The 23,146-nt window shown below is 35.9% G+C and overlaps 4 protein-coding genes across 5 annotated transcripts; 1 reads left to right on the top strand and 3 right to left on the bottom strand.

The window, feature by feature from the left end:
- Positions 1-510: 510 nt before the first annotated feature.
- On the bottom strand, positions 511-4,286 carry LOC129793730 (uncharacterized). Its single transcript, XM_055833973.1, has 2 exons — positions 3,723-4,286; positions 511-720 (listed from the first exon to the last, which is right to left on the bottom strand). Exons 1-2 carry the CDS (start codon positions 3,958-3,960, stop codon positions 551-553), a joined length of 408 nt encoding a protein of 135 aa, XP_055689948.1. The 5' UTR covers positions 3,961-4,286; the 3' UTR covers positions 511-550.
- Positions 4,287-6,267: 1,981 nt separating this feature from the next.
- LOC129793951 (eukaryotic translation initiation factor 3 subunit L) lies at positions 6,268-8,513 on the bottom strand. Its single transcript, XM_055834491.1, has 2 exons — positions 8,173-8,513; positions 6,268-7,997 (listed from the first exon to the last, which is right to left on the bottom strand). The coding sequence occupies exons 1-2, from the start codon at positions 8,197-8,199 to the stop codon at positions 6,399-6,401; spliced, it is 1,626 nt and encodes a 541-aa protein (XP_055690466.1). The 5' UTR covers positions 8,200-8,513; the 3' UTR covers positions 6,268-6,398.
- Positions 8,514-9,218: 705 nt separating this feature from the next.
- On the bottom strand, positions 9,219-13,180 carry LOC129793949 (heat shock protein 83). Its single transcript, XM_055834490.1, has 3 exons — positions 12,979-13,180; positions 12,534-12,665; positions 9,219-11,428 (listed from the first exon to the last, which is right to left on the bottom strand). The coding sequence occupies exons 2-3, from the start codon at positions 12,663-12,665 to the stop codon at positions 9,395-9,397; spliced, it is 2,166 nt and encodes a 721-aa protein (XP_055690465.1). The 5' UTR covers positions 12,979-13,180; the 3' UTR covers positions 9,219-9,394.
- Positions 13,181-15,476: 2,296 nt separating this feature from the next.
- Positions 15,477-23,036, top strand: LOC129794252 (multiple inositol polyphosphate phosphatase 1-like). 2 transcript variants are annotated; one of them, XM_055835015.1, is made up of 5 exons: positions 15,477-15,597; positions 20,097-20,342; positions 21,470-21,561; positions 21,633-21,869; positions 21,950-23,036. In XM_055835015.1, exons 2-5 carry the CDS (start codon positions 20,147-20,149, stop codon positions 22,868-22,870), a joined length of 1,446 nt encoding a protein of 481 aa, XP_055690990.1. In that variant the 5' UTR covers positions 15,477-15,597; positions 20,097-20,146; the 3' UTR covers positions 22,871-23,036. The 2 variants fall into 2 exon arrangements, with proteins under 2 accessions (XP_055690990.1, XP_055690989.1); XM_055835014.1 differs by lacking the exon at positions 15,477-15,597 and adding an exon at positions 19,100-19,329.
- The last annotated feature ends 110 nt before the right edge of the window (positions 23,037-23,146 follow it).

Genomic DNA, 23,146 nt, shown 5'->3' with positions numbered 1-23,146 from the left:
AAATTTTAATTTTTCGAATTTTTCATATTTTTTTAAGATAATTTTGTGTTCGATAACGCAATCTTATTTCTTTCAATTTGTGATTTTTTTAAAGTAGAAAAAACCTTCACTGGAATGTTCAGAATTCACATTGATAAATTATTTTTCTCAGAAGGAAGCTTAACGAATGTTGGCAAAAATTCCCAATCGAATTTTTTATCAGAAATTCCTCCTCTTAGAATTTTCTGTAGCAACTGATTAATTTTCTTCAGCGTCCTCTGTACGTTCTAAAGTAGGTCAAGAATTCTAAAGATAGTTTTTGAAAACCCTTAAATTTCTCAATTTATGTTATTTTCATGTAACTTATTCGATTTACCACAATTACCATCAACCACCGCAACATATCATTTGTAGCAGTGTACAACCATCTCAAAGTCGAATCTTCTCCACCCTCTCCACCAAAAGCTCGCCATTGCACAGTCTCATAATCCTCCGTGTGATTGATATGCGCACAGAGTTCAAAATGTTCAGTTTTTTTTTGCTCAAATTTGATAAAGATTTTTATTGCACGTTATTTCTTTTTCTTTGGACTTTTTTCTCGGTCGTCTTGGGATTTTTTGCCTTTTTTGGAATCTTCCTTCGGCTGTTTGCTGCCCTTCTTCCCCTCTTTCACCTTCTTCTTCCCAGATTGTTTCTCCTCCTTAGCTTTCAGGTGTCTGTACAGCTTCCTTCCGATGAACACTGCAAAAAAAATCACAAAAAAAAATTTAAAGATGAGAAAATCGTCATTTAAAGGGTTGCTTTTAAGACCAACCGATGGCCCACAGAATAAGGGCAGCAATGATCACATAGACTACAATTTGTACTATAATATTAATTGTAATAGCCATTTGCACTTTCTCCGCAACTTTTTGCTGAATATTCTCCTTAATGCCCCTCATGCGCCCACTAAATTCCTCCAGGTAAGCCTTTCGCTCCTCCGGCGGGAGTTCCTGCACCTTATCGAGGAGCACCTTTAATTTCCCAACCACCTGTTCGGCCTTCTCGGGCCCAGCTTGATCCGAAATAAACTTCCTAATTGCATCGACGTTATCAATGGGAATCGGTTCGGGATTTGCATTTTCAGCCATTTCACAGCACTTTTCACACCTCTCTGAGTATTTTATTTGCTCTGTTGCACCACGTTTATTGCAATTTAGCACCTAAGTTGTGATTTTTCTTCTTCAATTTTTTCTTAACATTTAAATGAATTGCGCGGGTGGACGCGACACTGCTGCACCTCTTGCTAGATCTGCTTGTTGGGGGACTTTGGCTCAAACACCGCGAAAGCTATCGAATTTATATGGGGGGAAAGCCAGCGCGGGTTCATTTTTTGGCGCGCTGCGGGAAAACCTTATCGAAGCCCCCAGCCGATAAGACGACTGGTAGCTCTTTTCCAGGAAACTTATTGAGAACTCTCGGGAGAAAATTACAGGAATTTTCAACATGTGATGACCTGGAGATTGGAAATCATCTTTTTTCTTTATCGCGAAGGTTTTTTTTTAAATTTTCTTTTGAGATTTAGGAATTTAAAAAAAAAAGAGCTAAAGGAGTGAAAGAAAATTATTGAAAGCTTCAGAAAAGCTCAGGAAGGTTTTTTTTAAGGGAAAATTATGTATAGAATCATCGTAAAAAAATCTAGAACATTTGAGACAGATGAATTAAACAAGAATGCGAAATAAGAAACAGTAATTTCATAAATTGATGAAATATTTAAATACTTTTTATTATTATATTGTTCTAGAGTTATAAGAAAATAATCAATTTTAAAATAATTAAGAGCTTGAGGAGTTTATTGTTTTTTTTTATAACATCTATGGCATCACAGGAAAACAAATATTGCATCATATCACAAATAAAATTTAATTATCGAGAAAAAATACGCAAGAAATGTCCGAAAAACAAAAAAAAAACTTTCGCTTTTTTTCATAAACTTACTGGGAAAATTTTTTTTAGCAGATCATGCCCTTATTTTACTTTAATTCTTCCAATAAATACATTTAAAAAAAATGCGAGTGCTTCATAATTGCAGTGAAGAGCTGCATAATTTATTTATTTTCTATTTGTTATTGAAGAGCTTCAAAGCATACATATTGGGTCGATTCTGATAAAAATCTTTTCTTTTTTCTTATAACGTTAAGATTTTGACATTTGATGCTTTTAAATCTTCCTATTTTTGTTCTATGAATTAAAAAGAAAAATTTTTGGTTCAAGAAAACAGCCAGAAAGGTCTTTAATAAATTCTGGAAAAATAATTTTCATAATTTTTATTAAACGTTGAAGATTGAGTTGGAAAAATCCGAACTCGCCGGTAGCGTCGCGTAGAGGAATTTGTGTCTAGCAAACACGAATAAAAGGGAAAATTCGTGTTTAGCTAGACACAAATTCCTCTACGCGACGCTACCGGCGAGTTCGGATTTTTCCAACTCAATCTTCAACGTTGATCCCACGTCGCTTATAAATCAATTTTTATTAAAAAACTCTTTTAAGAAAGAAATAAAATGTCAAAATCTTTTAATATTTTTCCCAGAATACTAAAAATCTTATAACTGACCAATTGTAGGAAAGGGAAAGAAAAGATTTATATCAGAATCTACCCCTATTTCAAGAAAAACAAAAAGCTGTGCTTATTAAAATAAATTAAGCAAAGAAATAAATTTATAATAAATTAAATAAAGAATTATAGAGTTAAAATCGTTTAAAGAAAGTAAATGGGGGCGTGGCTTTTGCAATTTATTTTTGCAAATCACTTTAAATTTTTAAAGGAAAATCTTAGAGAAGCTTTTTTTCAATCATTTTGAATTATTATTTAAAAGTGTTTTTAACGTCTAAATATTTGTTTGAAAGTTTTCTTAAAATTATGGCAGACAACCTCTAAATGAATAAGCTCCTTCACTGGAAAACAATTCTTTTTGATTGAAGCTTGTGAAGCAGGGGGATGCCCAACCCCGAGAAATTAGTACTTTTAGTGAGGCAGCAGGTTCTTCCGATCAAAATAAGGGATCAGTTTGCACAATTCCACTTGCAATCGATAGTACATTTAATTAGCTCTCGGTTGATCCCTTCTCATCATCGAAAAAACATTATTAATATAAAAAAAGTTAAAGTGTTTCTCGGGAATCGGTCGAGATTGAGCGAGATTCGAGAATTCCTCATACATTTTGTTCAACAAAAAATGACTTTTCTTCACTGAAAATGAGGTTAAACCATCCCCTTGTTGTGAAGCTTTTAAAAGATTGTTTTTAACTAGATTCTCAGCGGACATTTTTAAATAATTTTCACCTATTTAACTTTAACAATAATGTATTTCAAAATTAAATTTTAAAAAAGGATTTTTAATGAGAAAGAAATTGATTTTAGTGGATTTTTCCGATAAATCGTCGATAAATTGAATTTATGCAAAAAATAAGTACAAAAGCTCGCACTATCCTCCTCTCCTCCTCTTCTCTATTAAGTTGCATCCCATATGCAATAAAAACTAGAAAATATATTTCAAAAATAAATAAAATAGACTATAAAATTCAAAAATTATCATACTAAAGCTTAAAATTATTTAATACAGGTCAACAAGACTGCAGCTCTGTTATCTCTTCAATATTTTATTATCCTCTTTTGAAATTTAATTAGTTTACAAAACTTGAAATAAAACTTGCATGTGCTGCATAAAATTAATAGAATTTGTCGTCGAGTATGTAAGTACTCACCAAAGATCAATAGGAGTATGGAGACGGTGATAATAAAGATAAGGTAATTGGGACGTGGTGTGAATTTGTTGTCAATCAAATTCTGCCTCAGCTTTTCCTTTTGATCCTCCGGCAAATCCATCTTGTCCAGCACCTTGAGGAGATCATCGAGCTTCGGCATCTTGAAGTCTCCACTCTTCATGAGCTTCCGCAAATTGTCCAAATTCGGCAAAGGTGCTTCCCCAGCTTCTTCACTCATTGCAGCAGCGGCAAATTCACGATCACTCGACGTTGTGTACTTATCAAAACTGAATACGTGGGCACTTTTCACATTGACCCGTGCGAGCTTGTCTTGCTCAAAAAAATATCTACACCCTCTTTTACGTTGAACAAAAAAAAACTTGCAAATATTGAAGATTTTTTCAGTTGGGAAAAAGTCTCAAAAAATAAATGAAAATTAAACGAACGTTACGGAAATTCTTGTAAAAATTTAATTGGAAAAGGTGATAAGTTTCCCTGAATAGGTCACCGGATGGATGGGACTTACGGGCAAAATGTGCTTGGCGAATTATCAGTAAGAAGAAAAGCAATTAAAAATAAAATATGAACGTTATCAGCTACCAATTTGTCGCTGAGATTGTCGCTCAGAAGGGAAACCAAAATGGGGCAAATGAGTAATCGAATAAAAGACACAGAACTTTCTATTATTCCGAATAATTTTTTATTGAAAGAATTTTATTTTTTGCATTAATTTTTATTATTTTTAGTCGTGAAACTATAGCTAAAGTTTCTTAGCAAGTGTTATGCATTTTGTGTATTTCTCTATCCTGGCACTATTATTTATTCTCCTCTTTGGTTATTTGGACAAGAAAATGGAGTTAAATGAAATGGAATAAATTGAGGTAAATTATTGTAGAAAGTTTGAGAAATATTCTAATATAACTTTCAGAGATTCTTCAATTAAAAAAGATTTTTTTCATTAGCACGAAATGCAAATTAATTTAAAAGAGAATTTTTAGACAGAGAGAAATAAGGCATCTATGGACCCAAAAAAACCTAATTTTTAGCTCTTTTAACGCTTTAAAGTATCAAAAGCTCCTGCTAGTCAAAAAATTATCAAAAATCTTTTCCGTTTTGCAATGTTTTTAATATTTTTGGGATTTTCAAAGTATTTTGTAAAGTTTAAAAGAAAAAAAAAACAAAGCATGAAATAAAACTTCTTTCTTTAAGGATTTTGACATTTTTTTTCTAAATAAAGGGGTAGATTCTGATAAAAATCTTTTCTTTCCTTACAATTCGTCAGTTATAAGATTTTTGATATTTTGGGAAAAATCTTAATAATATTTTGACATTTTATTTTTCTTTCTTTAATCAGATTTTTGCAGGAAAATTATATTTCCAGGGCTCTTTTAAGTTCTTTTTGACTGTCTTCAAGAACAAATAATTCTTTGTTTTTCTTTTATAGAACACCAACAGAACGATTTAAAAACTTTATGATCCCTGACTCCATCTGTCAAAATCTTTTGACAAACTTTTAAGTTCTTAGAAAAGATTTTTATCAGAATCTGGCCCAAAAGGTCAAAATCTTGTAAGATTTTCCTCAGAATACCAAAAACCTTAAAACTAGCGAATTGTAAGAAAAGATTTATACAGAGTGGCCAGGAAATTAGGGCATGATTTTAACCGCGAATAATTTTTGATTGGATTGAGATATCTGAAAACTTCTGCCGCCAAAAGATGCGTAAACTCAAAAAGTTTTTTTTTTATTTCAGGTCAATATCTTTTAAATTGTAGCCGCTAGAGCGAAAAACGTGAAAAAAAGCGTTTTCTCCATGACAATTATACTGCTTTTCATGTCAAATTTACGCTGAATTGCCCATGATGGCAATATCTGCTTTTACTCAACAATATTCTTAAAATGTTTGAATATTTGGTTGCATAAAGTCAGGAAAGGCTTCTTTAATTCAAATTTAGTCAAATATTCAATTGTTTAATGATCTTCGGACCATTTTAATGGATTTTGAGAAAATCAATAGACATTAAATCCAGTATATTTCATCGTTTTCCATACAAATGGTAAACTTTTACATTTTTTGCTGTAGCGGTTACAATTTTCAAGATATCTTATTCAAATAAAAAGCAAACAAAACTTTTTGAGTTTACGAATCTTTTGGCGGCAGAAGTTTTCAGATATCTCAATCAATTAAAAATTATTCGCGGTTAAAATCATGCCCTAATTTCCTGGCCACCCTGTACGAGAATTCACCCCATTGGGTGGTCTGATACTTCATCGTTGAAACGGAGCTTCCAGATAGGCCCGTAGAAACACTCTGGACAAATTTGAATGAGGCATTATATATGTCCAATCAGATAGATAAAAAGCATAATTTCTCAAACAGAAACAGATGAAAAAAACACCCCAAATCTTCGAATCTTTTGTCATTAGCCTGACGTAAATAGCTCCAAACCTAGCTATTAAGAATAATCTTTAAAATAAAAGACGGATAAACTTCAGACAAAAAAGCCTCCCAATTATCGTCAAAAAATCAACAACAAAAAAACAAACTTTAAGGAGAAAATTATCCTTTATTGATACAGAAAACGAATCTTTTACAATTCAGCAGATGAAGACGAATTGAGAATACCTACCTTTGCGTGTTAAAATACAAAAACCCCTCGCTTAGAAAATGCCTGCGCTTATGTTTTAATTTGATGGAGCCTCCTGTTGAGATCCTCAAACTTGAGGATTTTCCTGATGAAGAAATCCCCGTAGCGATGGGAAACCTTCGTATCGGCAATATGAATCATCTGGTTGTCAATGAAGAAGTCCAATTCGGAGCCAGACTTGAATTTCCCTTCGAGCCCACTTGAGCCCTTTGTCCACACAATATTCTTCATCTTGTGCTTGAAGCAGAGCAAATGAATGAGGAGATTGGCAATCTTTCGCTCCTCCGGATCTTCGCGATTCTGATCCATGAAGGAAGCCAGCTTGGCCAGTGGGAGGGTGGTGTAGAGCTTGAGGTAGGAGCGAATTGTTGGCAATTCCTGCTGCTGACGCACCTCATCCATAAAGACGGCAATCTGGTGGTCCATTGGGTCCTTCACGTAGTCCTCCATGGGAGCGTCGGGGGGTGGTGGGCAGGGTGAGACGAATTTGGGACAGGCGTAGGTGTAGAAGTGCTTGAAGATCTCCAGATCGCCACATTGCATCTTGTACATGTTGTCGTGGTAGTTCTTCTCACGCAGCACCTGCTGAATGGACTCATCGATGCATTGCGGATGGAGGACGAGACAAATGGCCAGGAGGTGGTACATTTGCTCCGTTTGCTTGTTAATCTGATCATTCTGGTAGCTGCGGGAGCTGTAGAGTTGCTTTGTGCGCTGAATGTACAGCAGAATGGAGCAGAAGGTGCGAATTGCGTCCGAATAGCGACGCATCATCATGTAGGCAAAGCCCACGTAGTAAGATGTTGAGATCTGACACGCTGGGATGTGCGTGTATTGGCTCTTCTTGTGTATCTCAATTGGTTCCAGAACCTTAATGGCCTGATAGTAGTCTCCCAGCAGGGAATGCACACGCAGCAGCCCCACAAGGCTGAAGTAGCCGAGCATCTTGTAGAAAGAATGCCGTCCAAATTCCCCGGCAACAGTCTCGGGATCCCCTCCAGCAGCGGAAACCTCAAGCTGTGCCTTAATATTCGACATATCCACCAGGGAGTGCAACACATTGAGGATACACAGGATATTCCACACTTTGCTGTTGTTGTTCAGCAACTGCTCCATCTCCTCCTCACTCTTATCCGTCAACCGGGCACGATATTGCGCAAAATTCTGGAATTGATACACAAACTCATCCACAAGTTCCCACAGCCAAATGTCGGGCAATTCCAGCGAAACCGGCGACTCAGACGACAGGATGAGATTGAAGAAGTCACAGTAGTTCAAAAATGAGCTCACACGCTGATCCAGCGATGGCCCACCGGGAATCCTCGCGTGAATATGACGATAGTACAGCTCCTTGTAGAGAATCATAAACACCGGATCATCCTCCACAATGGCAGCAACTTCCTGCTCCTCCGGCCAGGCACGCTTGTCAAAATGCTGCTCACTGAACTTGGGAAACGTTGTCTCGTACATATTCTGGATGTCATAGATCACCCCCTCATTTATGGCCTCCCGGAAGTACTGCAGGAATTTCTTCACCACATCAGGCATCTTGGAGGTGAAGTAGCTCCTCTCGTATTCCATATCCAAATGCGGATCACCCGTGTGGGCATCGTACTCGTAAATATAGTCCTGAAAACACAAAATTTATTCATTTATTCCATCAATTTCCCACCTTCCGGACATTCTGAACATTCCTCGCCCTCATTTTGAGGTTATGTTCGTCCATGTTGGGAGAAGAATTTTATCCCAAAAAGTAATTTCTTTTACATTCCTCACTGAATTAATAACTTTGGGGGTTTCTTACCTCATTGTACTCCTCGTTAGCGTACATTTTTAAGCGATATTTTGCGTATTTTCACGGATTTCTGGTGAAAAATGTGCCAACGTCACAATTTTTGCAAAACAAAATTGACCACACTGAAGTTTAGACTTGAAGAACGTCTCACGCTTTCGTGATTTTCGCACCATACTGAAGTTTTAATGCTTCTCGGTTATTTTTCATGAAATTTTCTAACGAACTTTTTACTATGAAGTCTATTTTCCCTGATATTTCTACTTTTCCGGTATTCTGGGTGATTATCTATCGTTTTTTTGGCACTTTTCCTGCAAGGAAAGCAATTTCCAGTCTCCTTTTCGTACATCTCGCTGAAAAATAAAAAAAGAAAAGGCAGCCCAGGAAAAATGATTTTTTCTTTAATTTTATGAAATTCTTGAGTTTCTAGGTTAAATGGGGTGCTTTTGGGGTCAGCAGGGGCTTTTGGGGTCGCTGGGGTCATACGTTCCAGAAGGTTCATTCATTAGAATTTCTTAATTTAATGAAAATTTGAAATTCAAATGCAGAATTTTACCTGAAAATTAGATTTCCGGGAATTTTTATTCTTATTTCTTGTCTTTCTTGTGCTAAACAGGCTGCAAAAAAATTCTCCTGTACCTGGAAAACCTCTTCCGACTAAGAAAAACTCGAAAAATATGAGAAAATTTGTAAAAATACAATATGGACGAGAAAATCGGACCAATGCAATTTTCACAATTTTCTCCCATTTCATGCAATTTTCTGACGCTAATCGACATTTTCTTTTCCTTATAACATTTCCCGGCTGGAAAACTCTGTGGAAAATGCGAGAAAATTGCAAAAGCAAATACAGAATAAAATTTCATTAATTTCTCATCCTAAAATTTCCCAAAATTTCAATGAAAAAATCCACCCTAACCCCAAAAAATGAAAGAAAAATCATTTTTTCAATTATTTCTTTTATTTCTTACGCGTTTTTTGGTATTTTTCACAAAACATTTATCCAAAATTTCAATTTAAATGAAAAAATCCTACACAAACCTAAAATTATCTCGTAATTTAAGCCATAATTAATTATTTTATTAATTAATTAAGTAGAAAAAGAGATGAGAGCGTTGGGAATGAAAATTAAATTAAATTACTATGCACCGGAAAGGTGAAAGAATCCACTACAACGCAGCCCACACGATTCCAGTCGCTTCTGTGGATGGGAGGGATTGATGGGGATGAAGGTTTAGTCAACTTCCTCCATGTGGGAGGCATCATCTGTATCATCCACAAGTGGAGGAGCATCGCCAGCAGATTGGGGTTCATCGGCAGCCATTGGTTCATCCTCATCAATGCCCAGACCGAGTTTGATCATTCTGTAGATGCGACTGGCATGCACTTGGGGTTCATCGAGGGTGAATCCGGACGACAGGAGGGATGTCTCGTACAGGAGGATCACGAGATCCTTGACAGCCTTGTCATTCTTATCAGCTTCCGCCTTTTGACGCAGAGTCTCAATGATTGGATGATCGGGGTTAATTTCCAGGTGCTTCTTACCCGCCATGTAGCCCATTGTGGAGGCATCTCGGAGTGTCTGTGCCTTCATGATTCTCTCCATGTTTGCACTCCACCCGTACTGGGACGTGACAATGCAGCAGGGTGAGTCAACGAGGCGAATTGACACCACAACCTTCTCAACTTTGTTATCCAGCACGGACTTCATGACTTTGCAGAGATTCTCATATTTTGCCTTATCCTCCTCGCGCTTCTTCTTCTCCTCATCATCTTCCGGAAGCTCCAGACCCTCCTTTGTCACGCACACCAGCTGCTTACCCTGGTACTCCTTCAGCTGCTGAATAACATACTCATCAATGGGTTCAGTCATGTAGACCACCTCAAAGCCACGCTTCTTCACGCGCTCCACAAAGGCCGAATTGCTAACTTGCTCCTTACTCTCGCCCGTAATGAAGTAGATGTGCTTCTGATTCTCCTTCATCCTGCTCACATAGTCAGCCAGGCTGCAGTGCTCATCCCCCGAAGCTGATGTGTGGAAACGCAAAAGATCCGCGAGTTTGGATCGATTCTGCGAATCTTCGTGCACGCCCAATTTGAGGTTCTTATTGAATTGCGAATAGAACTTCTTGTAGCCCTCCTTGTCCTCGGTCAACTCCTCAAACAGCTCCAGACACTTCTTCACGAGATTCTTCCGGATTACCTTGAGAATCTTATTTTGCTGCAGCATCTCACGCGAAATGTTCAGCGGGAGATCTTCCGAATCAACGACACCCTTGATGAAGTTCAGGTAGTCCGGGATGAGATCCTCACAGTTGTCCATGATGAAGACACGACGAACGTAGAGTTTGATGTTGTTCTTCTTCTTCTTCGCCTCAAACAGGTCAAAGGGCACGCGACGGGGTACAAAGAGCAACGCCCGGAACTCCAGTTGACCCTCAACACTGAAATGCTTCACAGCTAGATGATCTTCCCAGTCATTTGTGAGGGATTTGTAGAACTCCCCGTACTCCTCCTGGCTAATGTCATCAGCATTGCGTGTCCAGATGGGTTTGGTCTTATTCAGCTCCTCATCTTCCGTGTATTTCACCTTGATGGTCTTCTTCTTCTTCTTCTTCTCCTTATCCTCCTCCTCATCCTCAACATCCTCCAATTTTGGTTCTGCATCGTCCTTCTTCTCCTCCTCCTCACCCTCCTTCTTCTCCTTCTCTTCCTTCTCCTCCTCACCCTCATCATCGCTGATCTCCTTATCACGCTCCTTCTCCACCACCATCTTGATGGGATAGCCAATGAATTGCGAGTGCTTCGTCACGATACCCTTAATCTTGCTCTCCTCGAGGAATTCCGTTTGGTCCTCCTTGATGTGCAGGACGATCTTTGTGCCACGCCCAAGGGGTTCACCGCTGTCCGAGCTAACGGTGAAGGAGCCACCAGCTGAGGATTCCCACACATACTGCTCATCGTCATTGTGCTTGGATGTCACGGTGACACGATCAGCCACGAGGTAGGCCGAGTAGAAACCCACACCGAATTGACCAATCATACTGATGTCAGCACCCGCCTGGAGGGCCTCCATGAAGGCCTTTGTGCCGGACTTGGCGATTGTGCCCAAATTGTTCACGAGATCAGCCTTGGTCATGCCAATGCCGGTATCAATGATTGTGAGGGTGCCGGCAGTCTTGTTGGGGATGATCTTAATGTACAACTCCTTGCCACTGTCCAGCTTTGATGGGTCCGTGAGGGATTCATAGCGAATCTTATCAAGGGCCTATGTCCAATGAAAAAGAAAATCAAATGTTTAGCTAAAGTTTCGTCTGCGCAAGAACTCTTATTTATATATATTGCTTTGACCTAAATTCCGGGAATTCTAGAATGTTCGTGTGTGCTTGAAAGGGAGAATTAAAAGAAACTTCGATTCATTTAGAAAGTTCCGGAAAGGATATTTTTTGGTTAGAATTTTCAGTAAAAAAAAAGAAAGATTTTAAAGATTTTGCAACAAAAGTTTTTCCGGGAAGGAAAGAAAAAACGGAGAAAACAATGCAAAATCTTCAAGAAAACATTTCCTAGAAATTCCAAGAAAATCCCAAAGTGTTAATGACTGAACAGCCTGAATAGTCCTTTTCGGGGAATTGTAAGGTTTAGTTTTGAGTTAATCGTAGTAGGCGTATGTTGTTCAGAAAGAGAAATGAATTTGAAGAGACGCCAAAGTGAATTTCATAAAATCATGTAAAATAGTTAGTAATCTGCATATATTTATGTCACAAAATGAAGAATAGGCACTAATAATTTAAATACTTTTATAGGATTTTGTCGGGGAAAAAGGATGATAAAAATATTGATTGTTTTAAAAGCTGATTGAACAAAAAGTAAAAGATGAAAGATATATATGTATATAAAATATATAATACAGTCTCCTGAAATTGTGATCCCTAATACAAAGGATTTTTTAACTAAAGGCTCCTATTGTTATGCCCAAGACGCCCAAGACGCTTTCCGGAACCTTCTAGAACATCCCAGAAAGCCATGAGAAGCGTGTAAACAATAGAACAAAGAAAAATCTCCCAGACAACGTGTTCTAATCATTTATAGGACATCCCAGCAGGCTTCTTAGACTGGAGAATCTTTTCTCTGTCCAAGACGCTTCTTAGAACGTTTCAGAATATTTTTTCTTTCAGAATATATCACAAAAAGCCCAGAAAAACAAGAAAATAATGCAAATTTCTCAGAAAACGTGTTTTTGGTAATTTCCAAACTCTTTAGCCTGGAAACCCATTCTTCCGGCTAAGATGCTTCAGAGAATCTTCCAGAACATCCCAGAACACCCCAAATTGCCCCCAAAACTCCCCTAAAGAAAATAAAAAAGAAAAACTTACATCAGAAGAATTGGAGATCAGCTCACGGAGGAAGATTTCCTTGTTGGAATAGAAGGTATTGATGATCAAGGACATAAGCTGAGCAATCTCAGCCTGGAAGGCGAAGGTTTCCACTTCATTTTGCGCCGTCATCTGCAAAGAAAATTCCAGAAAATCCACAAATTAGAAAACAAATTTTCAAACACGCGGTCAACCCACGCCTCAAGAATTTCGCCCCAAAAACCCCCGATAAATGCAGAATTTTGCAATAAAATGTGTTCAGAAGGAAGGCAACATATGTTTTTCATCAAGAAATATTATGTCCTTATGATTCATCACGCATTTTCCTGGGAAAATCCTCCAAAAATGCATTAAATCCTCCATTTGCTGCAGTGCGTGGTGTGTGAGGGAGGAAAAACTCCAGAGAAAATTCCATTTTCCCACGGAAAAAACAAAGAAAACTCACCTTGATTGAAATATTCCTTCAACAACTCAATGAATAAGCACTTTTTCACAGAGAAAATCCTTCAGGAAAAGCCTCAAATTCACTGTTGGAAATTTAACTCTCTTTGCTAGAGCGCCCAAACACTCGAATGATTTCAGTTGAACTATGCGCGAGGCCGGGTGGGATGACACTTTTTATACAATGCCGTGGTGAGTTTCTCGAATATTCGAGAACTTTCTAGAAGCAACTACGAGCACTTCCGCTCACAATTGGGGTTGTTTTTGCACATACTTTTTAGATAATGGGGGTTAAAAGTCATTGGGAAATTCATTAGTCGGAAAATTATGAATTTTAGTGTAAAAATTTCACTATTTTGTGGGAAAATTTGGGAAAATATCGCACGGGGTGACTCACGTTGTGAAGCTCGTGGTTCCGGTTTCTCGAAAGAGTGGTGAATGCACACAGAGCCATCTGAAATGTCAACTAAGCAATTTAGTGTCGTTGCTATGGTTGATTTGTGGTTCTTCGGAAAAATTGAACTTTAACGAACTTTTTTTTTGCATTTCGATAAAATTCGTGATTTCCTTGTTTTTCCGCCAATTTTTTGAGGTAAAACGCAATTTTGGAGCTCTTGGAATACTTCTGGGGGCTCCAAAGCCCCCGGAGAACCACTCTTTGCCGAATTTGGGGCCCGCAGAAATTTTGACGGTTGGGTTACAAATTTGAAAATTTTGACGGTTGGGGATTTTACACGACTCTGTTTTCCCGGAAATGGATTTTCGCGAACTTTTCAAACCAGCGATTTCAATCGACGCGGCGTCGCTTCCTGGTCACAAAAAACTACTTCCGGCCGGAAAATTCGACAGAAAACTCGAGAAAATTGGGAAAAACTGAAGGTGTGAGGGAGGCGGGTAGCGGTGAAATGCATCCGTCTCATTTTCTCTTATACAAAATGTACCAAAAAGGGCGCCAAATTCAAAAAGTTGTTAAAAAAAAGCATGAAATTTGTATGGGGGCGCTACGAAGGGGAGCTCTGGGGGAAAAATGAATGCCGTTGGTAAAAACCGCCTGGTATCAGGAGTCTCTGTACCAAAGTTCATCACGATCGGACCAACGGTGTGGAAATGCATAGCTGAACAGACAGACCTTTCTTTACTTTTCGAATTTTTCACGAAAAATCTCCTCAAAATTAGTGTTTCCCGCCTTCAGGAGCTCCCTAGAACGCCAAGACAGCCAGAGAAATTACAATAAAGCGGGAAAATTAAATTTTTCTCGCGACCGCCATTTTAAATGCTCAAGAAGTTTGTTTTTCACAGCAGAATCTAAAAACTACATAAAAATCGCGTATTTTGTTCAGGAAAATAATAGAAAAGCACTGGAAAAGCACAAAAAATGCCTCAAAAATGGGATTTAAAGCGGAAAATTGTAATTTTTTTGGAAAATAAATAAAGCCCGAAAACGGTCGATTTTTTTAAATTATCGTTGCAAAAAATCGATTTTTTATTTACTGATTTTTATGACTTTAATTTTTGAACTATTTAAAACTATTTTTTCTATTTTTTGTTATTAATAAAAGTGGAAAAGTTAAACAAAAATAAATTCTTAAATGAAAATAAAATTTTTGATTTTATAATTCTTTTGGTAAAATTACCTGTTTTTACCAAACTTCTACCAACTTTTTACAAAATAAATAATTTTTTTTATACAATTATGATTTTGAATATTCTTTTACAAGTTTTAATAAATATTTTGGTTTTTTTTATAGCAATCTTGATTTTTTTTTGTAAAACAAATTCAAAAAAAATATGTTTCTTTCATTTTTAAATTATTTTAAATATATTTTTCTTGCTTTTTTATAAAGTCTAAGATTTAAAACAATAAAAAATTAATTTCCTAACTAATATTAATGATTTGAATTAAGGCTGTTAAAGTTCTAAAACTATGAAAATAAATTGTTTTTATGCTTCTCTGTGCACTTAAACAAAACTGTTAAAAACTATCTTATGTAATTTAGGAGAGATTCGGGTCTAATTTAAAATAATTTCTCTACTTATGGAAATTCTAAAAAGAACTAAATCAAAATCTATTAAAATGTTATAAAAAGTTTATCTAATAAAAAGTGAATAAAACAAAGAATATTAAAAATAATTTATTTCTCTATTATGGTGAAAAAGCTGGAAATTAAAAACGCAATAATTCACGAAAATGCAATATCAGTGCAACGAGATGGCAATGAACTTTTCAAGAGCTTTTTAATACTTTATTATCACTGAAATATTGCATTCGGCTGCCCCTCCTTCCTCTTTTGTATGGAGTGAGAAGAAGAAATGCTGCTGATGGGAGAATTATATAATATTCCAAAATGAAATTTTATTATTTGCTTTTCAGGTGGGCATAATAAAAAAAAGCGAAAAAACCGGGAGAACTTCGGGCAACAGCCGGCGAGTGCTCGTGATGTCTTCCCCCAGAATGCTTCCTCCTGACCACAAACACTCAGCTCTGCGACTCAGCTCAGTCAGTCAACATTTTTAGTGTTTTGTGGCAAGTGTTCGAGGTAGGTTGCAGCTCTTTTTGAATCGTCAAGAGAGCTCCATTAAATCGCCATTCTCACGATCAAACGGTGCTTTCTTTGCACATCAGGTAAATTCTCTCATTTTACCTGCATTCTACCCATTTACAAGAAAATCTCTTTCATTCTCTCTCTCTAAGAATTTATGTTTCCGTGAGTTTAATGTGGCGTCTTGAGGAGCATAAGAAATTGAGAGGCGCGCGAGCATAAGAAAAAAATTTATCAAGTGGCTTTGTTGTTCACAACATCAGGCCCTCTCTAGGTGTGGTCAGTTGTTGTGTGTAGCGTAAGAAAAATAAATTGTCTTTGAGTGTCTAACAGTGAAATTTGTAGAAAATTTCAATAAACTTAAAAACACAGGAAAATATCCAGAATTTTTCACAAAAAAAAATCATAGAAAATTGTGAGCTTTACAGTGAAAGAAAATTCTGTGAACGTTTATTTTTACTGTCTTCTTTATAGTTTAAATTGAGGGGGTGAAGAGTCGCAATTTCAATGCGAATTTAATGGGATTGAGAATTCACATGACCCCACGGTTTATGAGGAAATTATGTGTATGGTGCCGGGGAGAGAATAAGATGATGACGATGAAGAAAAAAAAAACGAGAGTGACAATGCTGTGAGGGTCAATGAAATTCTTGTGGCGACCGCAAGAACTCCCAAGCAATTAATTCAATTATTCAATTTAATTGTAAACTGCTACTTTCTGGTGGTACTTCCACATTTTTCTGCATCTTCGCGCCAAGAACATCTCCCTGTTCTTCCTGAGAGAATTCTTTGCGCGGTGTTTTCCTTTAGAGAGAGAGAATTTCAACAATACAACAACTTTTTTTATGCTCAAATTCCCAACCAGAATACAGTGATGATGTCATGATCGTTAAGAATATTTTTATGTAATAGCTCGTGGAGCTCGTGTGTGTTATTGTTCTTGGAGAAGAGGTGATGAACATTTGAGAGAGAAAATTCTCATCTCACATGATCTCACACAATCTGCATTATTTAGATTCATCCAGAACAAGTCTTTCGATTTCTCTAATCTTAAAGAATCTTTTTCTCTTCTTTATTTTCATCACGTCGCATTTTTACTAATTATGAGAGAATTAAGATGATTCTCTTCTTGTAATTTGAGAGTCACGAGAAATTCTCAATGCAATTCTTCATACTTTTATTTTTAACATTTAACCCGGATGTGCCTGTTGCTTTTACATTAATTACATGCATCGAATACATTATTTAGTTTCATAGTTGAAGTTTTTTTTTCTCTGATATCAAGTAAGTTTAAAATAAAGATTTTAGTCTGAATTAGTTTATTGAAATCTCTTTAATAGGCCTAGATTTTTTTTATTAAACTTAACAGCTAAAAGAACATTTTTAAAACCTTTTTGTAAAAAATTTCATAATTTGAGTTAAAATGTAAATTATACGATAAAATAGGGCTTAACGGGCTTAACATGCTTAACTGTTGATCAAAGAAATAGTTTTATATTATATTATATTATATAGTTTTATATTATATTAACCCTGATATGTCCAAGATGTTCTTTTTGAAACGTTTGCTAATTATGTTTTAAATATCAGCAAATCTTAGACAATAATCTTAGAATTTTGCGCGAGAAGTTCTAAAAATTATTCTTTTAACCGAATCTATTTAATTTATGTAAAATTAAAAACATTTTATGCTATTTCTTAGAACTTAAAAAAAGAAAAGAAAATTTCCAAATTATTTTTAAAGTTAATTAGGATTAAATAAAATAAATAAATGGATACGAGAAAACATTCTCTTATGAAAATATTACATTTTCTTGTTTAACAATTTTTAAATAAAAATCAACCTAAAGGTAAATGAAGAAATTTACCCCACTTTACGGTATAGCTGTTTATTGTTATTTAAATGAAAAAAAAAGATGCACAAAAAGCATTTAAAGAGCCATATCCAGTTTTCGTGTAAATGACGTCAGTAGTATATAACTCAAATTATATTCAAAGTCAATTAAGTATAGGTATGTAGGTAAATTGATAACAGAAAATCATAATTTTGCACGCTTGTTTACTCTTGAAAACTTAACAAAATTGATCAATTCCATAATAGATCATACTTTGTGCGTAATTCAGGGAATAAAATCATTAATTTTGTGCATGATTGATGCTGAAAAGAATCACGCAATGAACGGGAGAATTTTTTTTAACTTCTACTTTGAAACTTAATATTCATATCATCATCAAATAAGAAGAACATAAAAGAGCAAAGAGAATTGAAAAAATAATTTCCATTTTAATGCCTATGCGTCATGCAAAAATTTATGTTTTGCAATTCACTTTCAATTGGCTGAAAAAAAAATTAAGATAAAATGTTTTGCGGAATTTGTTGTTAAGAGATAAGTTTTAAGGGAATTTTTCTGAGACAATTAAATTTTCTCTTTGATAAATAAGAAGCATTTCCGCTTAATTATCTCTCTGTTTAGTTTAACTTTCCTCGCCTCTAGAAGATAAATGGGGATGGACTGTATTAAAAAAAACATTCTCAATTAACTTGATAAAAAATATTAAAACAAAAATTATAAATATTTTCAGGGATTCCCCAAAAATTTGTTTATTTTTCTTGTGATAAAATATGCTGTTTGTTCACTTTCAAACTTATTAATATGACGAGAAAGTTGAATTTTTCCTTTCTAAAAATATTTAACTAAAATATTATAATTTTGTTCTTTAAAGTTATTTTAAACTTTAGTTTTTATCAGTACAACATTGAAATATAATTTTCCACAAGATTTTCCAAGCTTGAAAAGAAAGATTAATAATTTGAAGTATTATACTCAAAAACCACTAAACCACATTAATTGAAGTGAGTAGGGGAGAGCGGGGCAAAAATGTTACAAAAGTGTTTGGAAAAACAAATTCGAAATTTTACATTTTCCAGGAATTTAAGAAAAGATTTCGTAGACCGGAAAATTTCTTTTAGAAATATTTGGAACATTTTTAGAGACTTTCTCAACTCATTGGTGATTTTTTTTGCCCCACTATCCCACCTATTTACGATTCTGAAAAGATCTTCTGTTTCTAACCTCATGTGACTCACCACGACCGTAAATTATGTGTGTGAGAAGCTGAAAAAAGCATGAAAGGTAAACAATATCGTTGCTAAGTAAAATGACCCCATTGTATCGAATTTTCCGCTATTTTCACTCACCACCTGCATGCGGGGGTGGACTTCTCTGGCTTATAACAAAATGATTATAAATTCATCAAAATATCAGACATCTGCAAAATTTATTGTCTACTTTCTCGCCAATATTCCCCGTAAACGCACGTGGTCACCTCCCTGCAAATAATAAATTAAAATGCTCGTTTCCTCCCTCAAGTCGCGTGAAATTGTCGTGACCAGCGAACCGTTCAGTACAAAAAGTGACCACCTTGCTCTTTTTAATGATAACGCGTAATCGAGTGTCTCAGCAACGTCTCGATTAAACTCTTCTCTTTTTTTTTCTTCCCTAGTTCTTTTGATTAGATATTGCGCAAAAGAAGTTCCGATGATTGATAAGAATCTTCATACTCCCCCTGTGAGTACTTTAGCGCCTTATTGAGTTATCAGAATTGCATATTTAGTAGGTATGCTAGTTGATGAAGAAACTCTGAAGAAGAAGGATGTTTGAGAAGAATTCTCTTCACGTGTGAGTTTTTTTCTTGCCGCGGAAAATAAATTGTGTGAAAATATATTTTCTGTTGCGGAACAAATTGTTCGTGATAAACCATACATAATTTTAATGTTCTCACCTATTTTGCCGTTATAATTGGATCAATTAAAGGTAATATTTTTGCTAAAAAGTAACCTTTCGTGACATTCGCGAGACTCTCTATGAGAAGGAATAAAAATTCGTTAATTTTTGTCTCAAATTTAAGGTCTTAATCAAGAGATTCAAAAAATCAAGATTTTGAATTCCTATTTAATTCTAAAAATCTCTTTATATTTTTTTTATAAACCTCTTCTTTACATCTCTCAATATTGATTAAGCAATTAGTCCAATTTGTTAATTTCCTTGCCAGAAGGGAAAGTATTTTACGCTCCTATATTAGAACAAATTAATTAATTAGTAAGTTTATTCTAGACATCTTCAATTCTCCTCAAATAACCGTCATTGCTCTTGATCTTGAGACATTTATTAATTGCATTTCACATGACTAAACTTACTTGTTAATTTCCCCCGTTGAAATAATGACTCACAAAATGACTTTTTCATACCATCATGAGCAATCAAACTAAATAAAAATTATTAATTCATCTCATAACATTTAATTTTACAAAATAAAAACACAACAAAGAGCAGCAGGTACAACAAGCATGTGCCGAAAGGGGGTTCACTGAATCACCAATTGAATGGGCAACAACATTTTGCAGGGAAGAAGAAATCGAGAATTACTCAATGTTTGATCGAAAGGTTGTGAATGGGAAAAAATTAGCATGTTTATCACACATCGAGTGCCACCTGAAAATCGTCCCAAGTCACGCAAATCTCTCACACGGTGTTTATTTGTGACTAAACTCCTTCTTCTTTCTCTCATTTTTTTTTTACAGGCATTTAACACATTTCACGTAAAAAAAAACCAAAAGGGGCTACGCAGAAAATGAATTTTGTGACTCTCTGTGGGGTTTTCATCCTCATGCTGAGCATTGAGGGCTCCCTGGGATTTGTTACACAATGCTGTGAGGAGTATTGCTATGGAACGGACAGCGATAGGGAACAGGCAAGGCACTATGCTACAAAATCAGCTTATCAAATTATCAAAAGTGGAGATTCCAGTCGCTATTATAGCATTCCCAGTAAGTTTTTTTTTTATTTTTATTAGTTTTTCTTAAAAAATTAGCAAAATCTGAAAAATTTTAAAGTATTTTTTTTTTAAAAAGAAGTTATCAAAATCGGTAAAGCGGAAGAGTTTTTGCCAGATTTGTCTAAAACCAATGGTATGACTTTACCAAATTCAGAATAAAATTTTTATGATAAAAATTTATCTAAATCGGACCATTAGCTTTAAAAATAAAATGAGAATGAATAAGCAGTAGGTTTTACAGCTTTTCCAGTATTTTCTTTATAGAATTTTTGTGCAAAACATTATTAAAAGATTTTTAATCAGCCCCTAATCAAAAAATTCAACCGTTTTTTTTCGATTTTGATTAATAAGCGATACATTCAATTAATCAGCAAAACGTTCATTTTTTAACCAAAACCAGAAAATTAATTTAATTAATAGTGTAAGATTTCGTGAAAAAACTATGCAGACACTTATAAAATCAATTCTGTTAACCGAAACCGAATTACTGGTCCGATTTTGATAAATCTGTTACGGTTCAATCATTTATCAAAGCAACTCAAAATTGAATCATTTTTTTTTCAATCCAAAATCTAAATCAGACAAGTAGTTGGATGAAGAAGTTTGAAAAATACTTTAGTATCTATTAACTCAAACTAAATACTGAGCTGCTGGTCCGATTTTAATAAATCTGTAATGGTTTGAAAAGGATTAAAATAACGGAAATTTCTCAAAATCAAATTATTCTTTCCTCATCAAAATCAGACAGTTTGAAATTCTTACAAAAAATACTAGGAAATTTTAATTTTTGATTAAATTGAATCCGCTTGTTCGATTTTGATAAATATGACTTATTCTTTAAAAACAATCAGAGAAAAAATTAAGAAATAAGAAATTTTTGAAATACAAGTGATTTTACGACGTTTTTCAGAGCTCTCAGCTCTGTTCGTTTGGCTCTCTGTAGCCACTGAAGAAGGCTCCGAATGGAGCCGAAAGCTCTGGAAGACGTGAGTTTTTCTGGTTGAGAACTCCCATTTAACCGACGAAAACCACGGAAAATTAATCATTTATTTTTTAAACAAAAATAAATATTTAAAAGATTTAAAAAAAAATAGAAATTAATGTATTTTCTTCTCAAAGACTGCGAACCCACGAAATTCTGGATGCTAAGTCGACACGGGACGCGACTACCAAGTGCTAAAGACATGCAAAAACTGCGTGGATTAATCGATGTAAGATTAAAAAAATAAATAAATGTTATAAAAGAGCTTCTTCTTACTGCTAGAGGTGCTCAATTTTCCAGCTCAGGGACCAAATCATTGATAATTACGAGAAGAGACGCTCAAAGCCTGACACGGGAGCACTGTGTGATGCCGATTATCATGGAATAAAGAACTGGCGCTGGGACAGCAACCTCACAGGGAATTTTGATAATTTCCTCACATCTCAGGGATGGGAAGATCTCGTCCTCCTTGCAAAGCACTACCAGCGAATCCTGCCCAATGTCCTTCCGAATATTTACACATCAGACAAATATTTGGTAGGAAAATTCATTAATTTTTTAAGTTTTTTTTATTGGAGGGATTTTTTTTTAATTTAAAAAAAATCCTTTTCTTGTAGTTCCGGCACACGGGGATTCAGCGAACAGAGGAGAGCTTCCGTGCCTTTGTTGAGGGATTATTCGGCGTGAATGCTTACCAGCACGTGACTCTACCACCGGACAACAACAACACCCTCCTGCGTCCGTATGACTACTGCCCAGCATGGGAGACTCAGAGTGATGTGATCGATGAACCGAGTTCGGAGATGAGCAAATTCATTGCATCGGAAATCTACCAGGATATGCTGAATCAGGTCTCACAGAGGCTTGGCTTCAAATTCCAACTGACTGACGATCAGGTTGAGCAAATTTGGGACATGTGTCGCTACGAGCAGGCTTGGTATCTGCAGAAACTCAGCCCATGGTGTGCTGCCTTCACAAAGACCCACGTGGAGATTCTGGAGTACAAGGAAGACCTCAAATACTACTTCAAGAATGGCTATGGATCCCCATTGAATTCCAAGGTTGCTTGCGCTCTCGTTGCGGACATGATGAAGAATCTGGAGAGTGATGCACAACCCCAGGCGGTTGCCTACTTTGCCCATGATTCTGCCATTCAGCTCCTAATGACGGCTCTGGGGGCAAATAAGGATCGCGATTCCCTGCGAGCTGATAACTTCCTGCAGAATAATCGTCGTACATGGAGGACGAGTGATATTGCTCCATTTGGCGCCAATCTCGTAGCCATCAAGTACAATTGCCCAGAGTCGAATGAGCCGAAGAAGGTGATGTTCTTCCTCAATGAGAAGCCCGTGTCGCTGGATTGGTGCCGTGTGGGTTTGTGCGATTGGAAGGATGTCAGGCAAATGTACAACTTCTACACCACAACAGATTGCTCCCGAACATTCTGCGGTGGAAGCACCGGAAATGCCATTAAAGTGTCCCTACTGGCCCTCATTGTCCTCCCCGTGATTACAGGCATTCTCAGAATCCTCAATTAACCGTAGAGAGAGCATTTCCACAACATACCATTTTCCTTCTAAAGCTATTCGTGTGCGTGATTTTTCCGCGTGTGTTTCCACCAAATCTCAAGAATTTCCCAGTATATAGGCGATTAATTTGTAAGAAGAAAAGATAAATAAAATTGAGGAGATTTTTTAGTCTTAATCTCTTTGGGTGTAGTTCAAATGAGGCAGATTCAATTAAATGATGAATTTAAAATAAAATTTCTTCTCTAGCGACAATTTACATGGAGATTTTCTCTCAGCTTCACATCT

The sequence above is a fragment of the Lutzomyia longipalpis genome, chromosome 3 (assembly GCF_024334085.1).
Source record: "Lutzomyia longipalpis isolate SR_M1_2022 chromosome 3, ASM2433408v1".
NCBI classification, from domain to species: domain Eukaryota; kingdom Metazoa; phylum Arthropoda; class Insecta; order Diptera; family Psychodidae; genus Lutzomyia; species Lutzomyia longipalpis.
The sequence above is the reverse complement of the archived record's forward strand: the minus strand, read 5'-3'. Positions and strand labels throughout refer to the sequence as shown.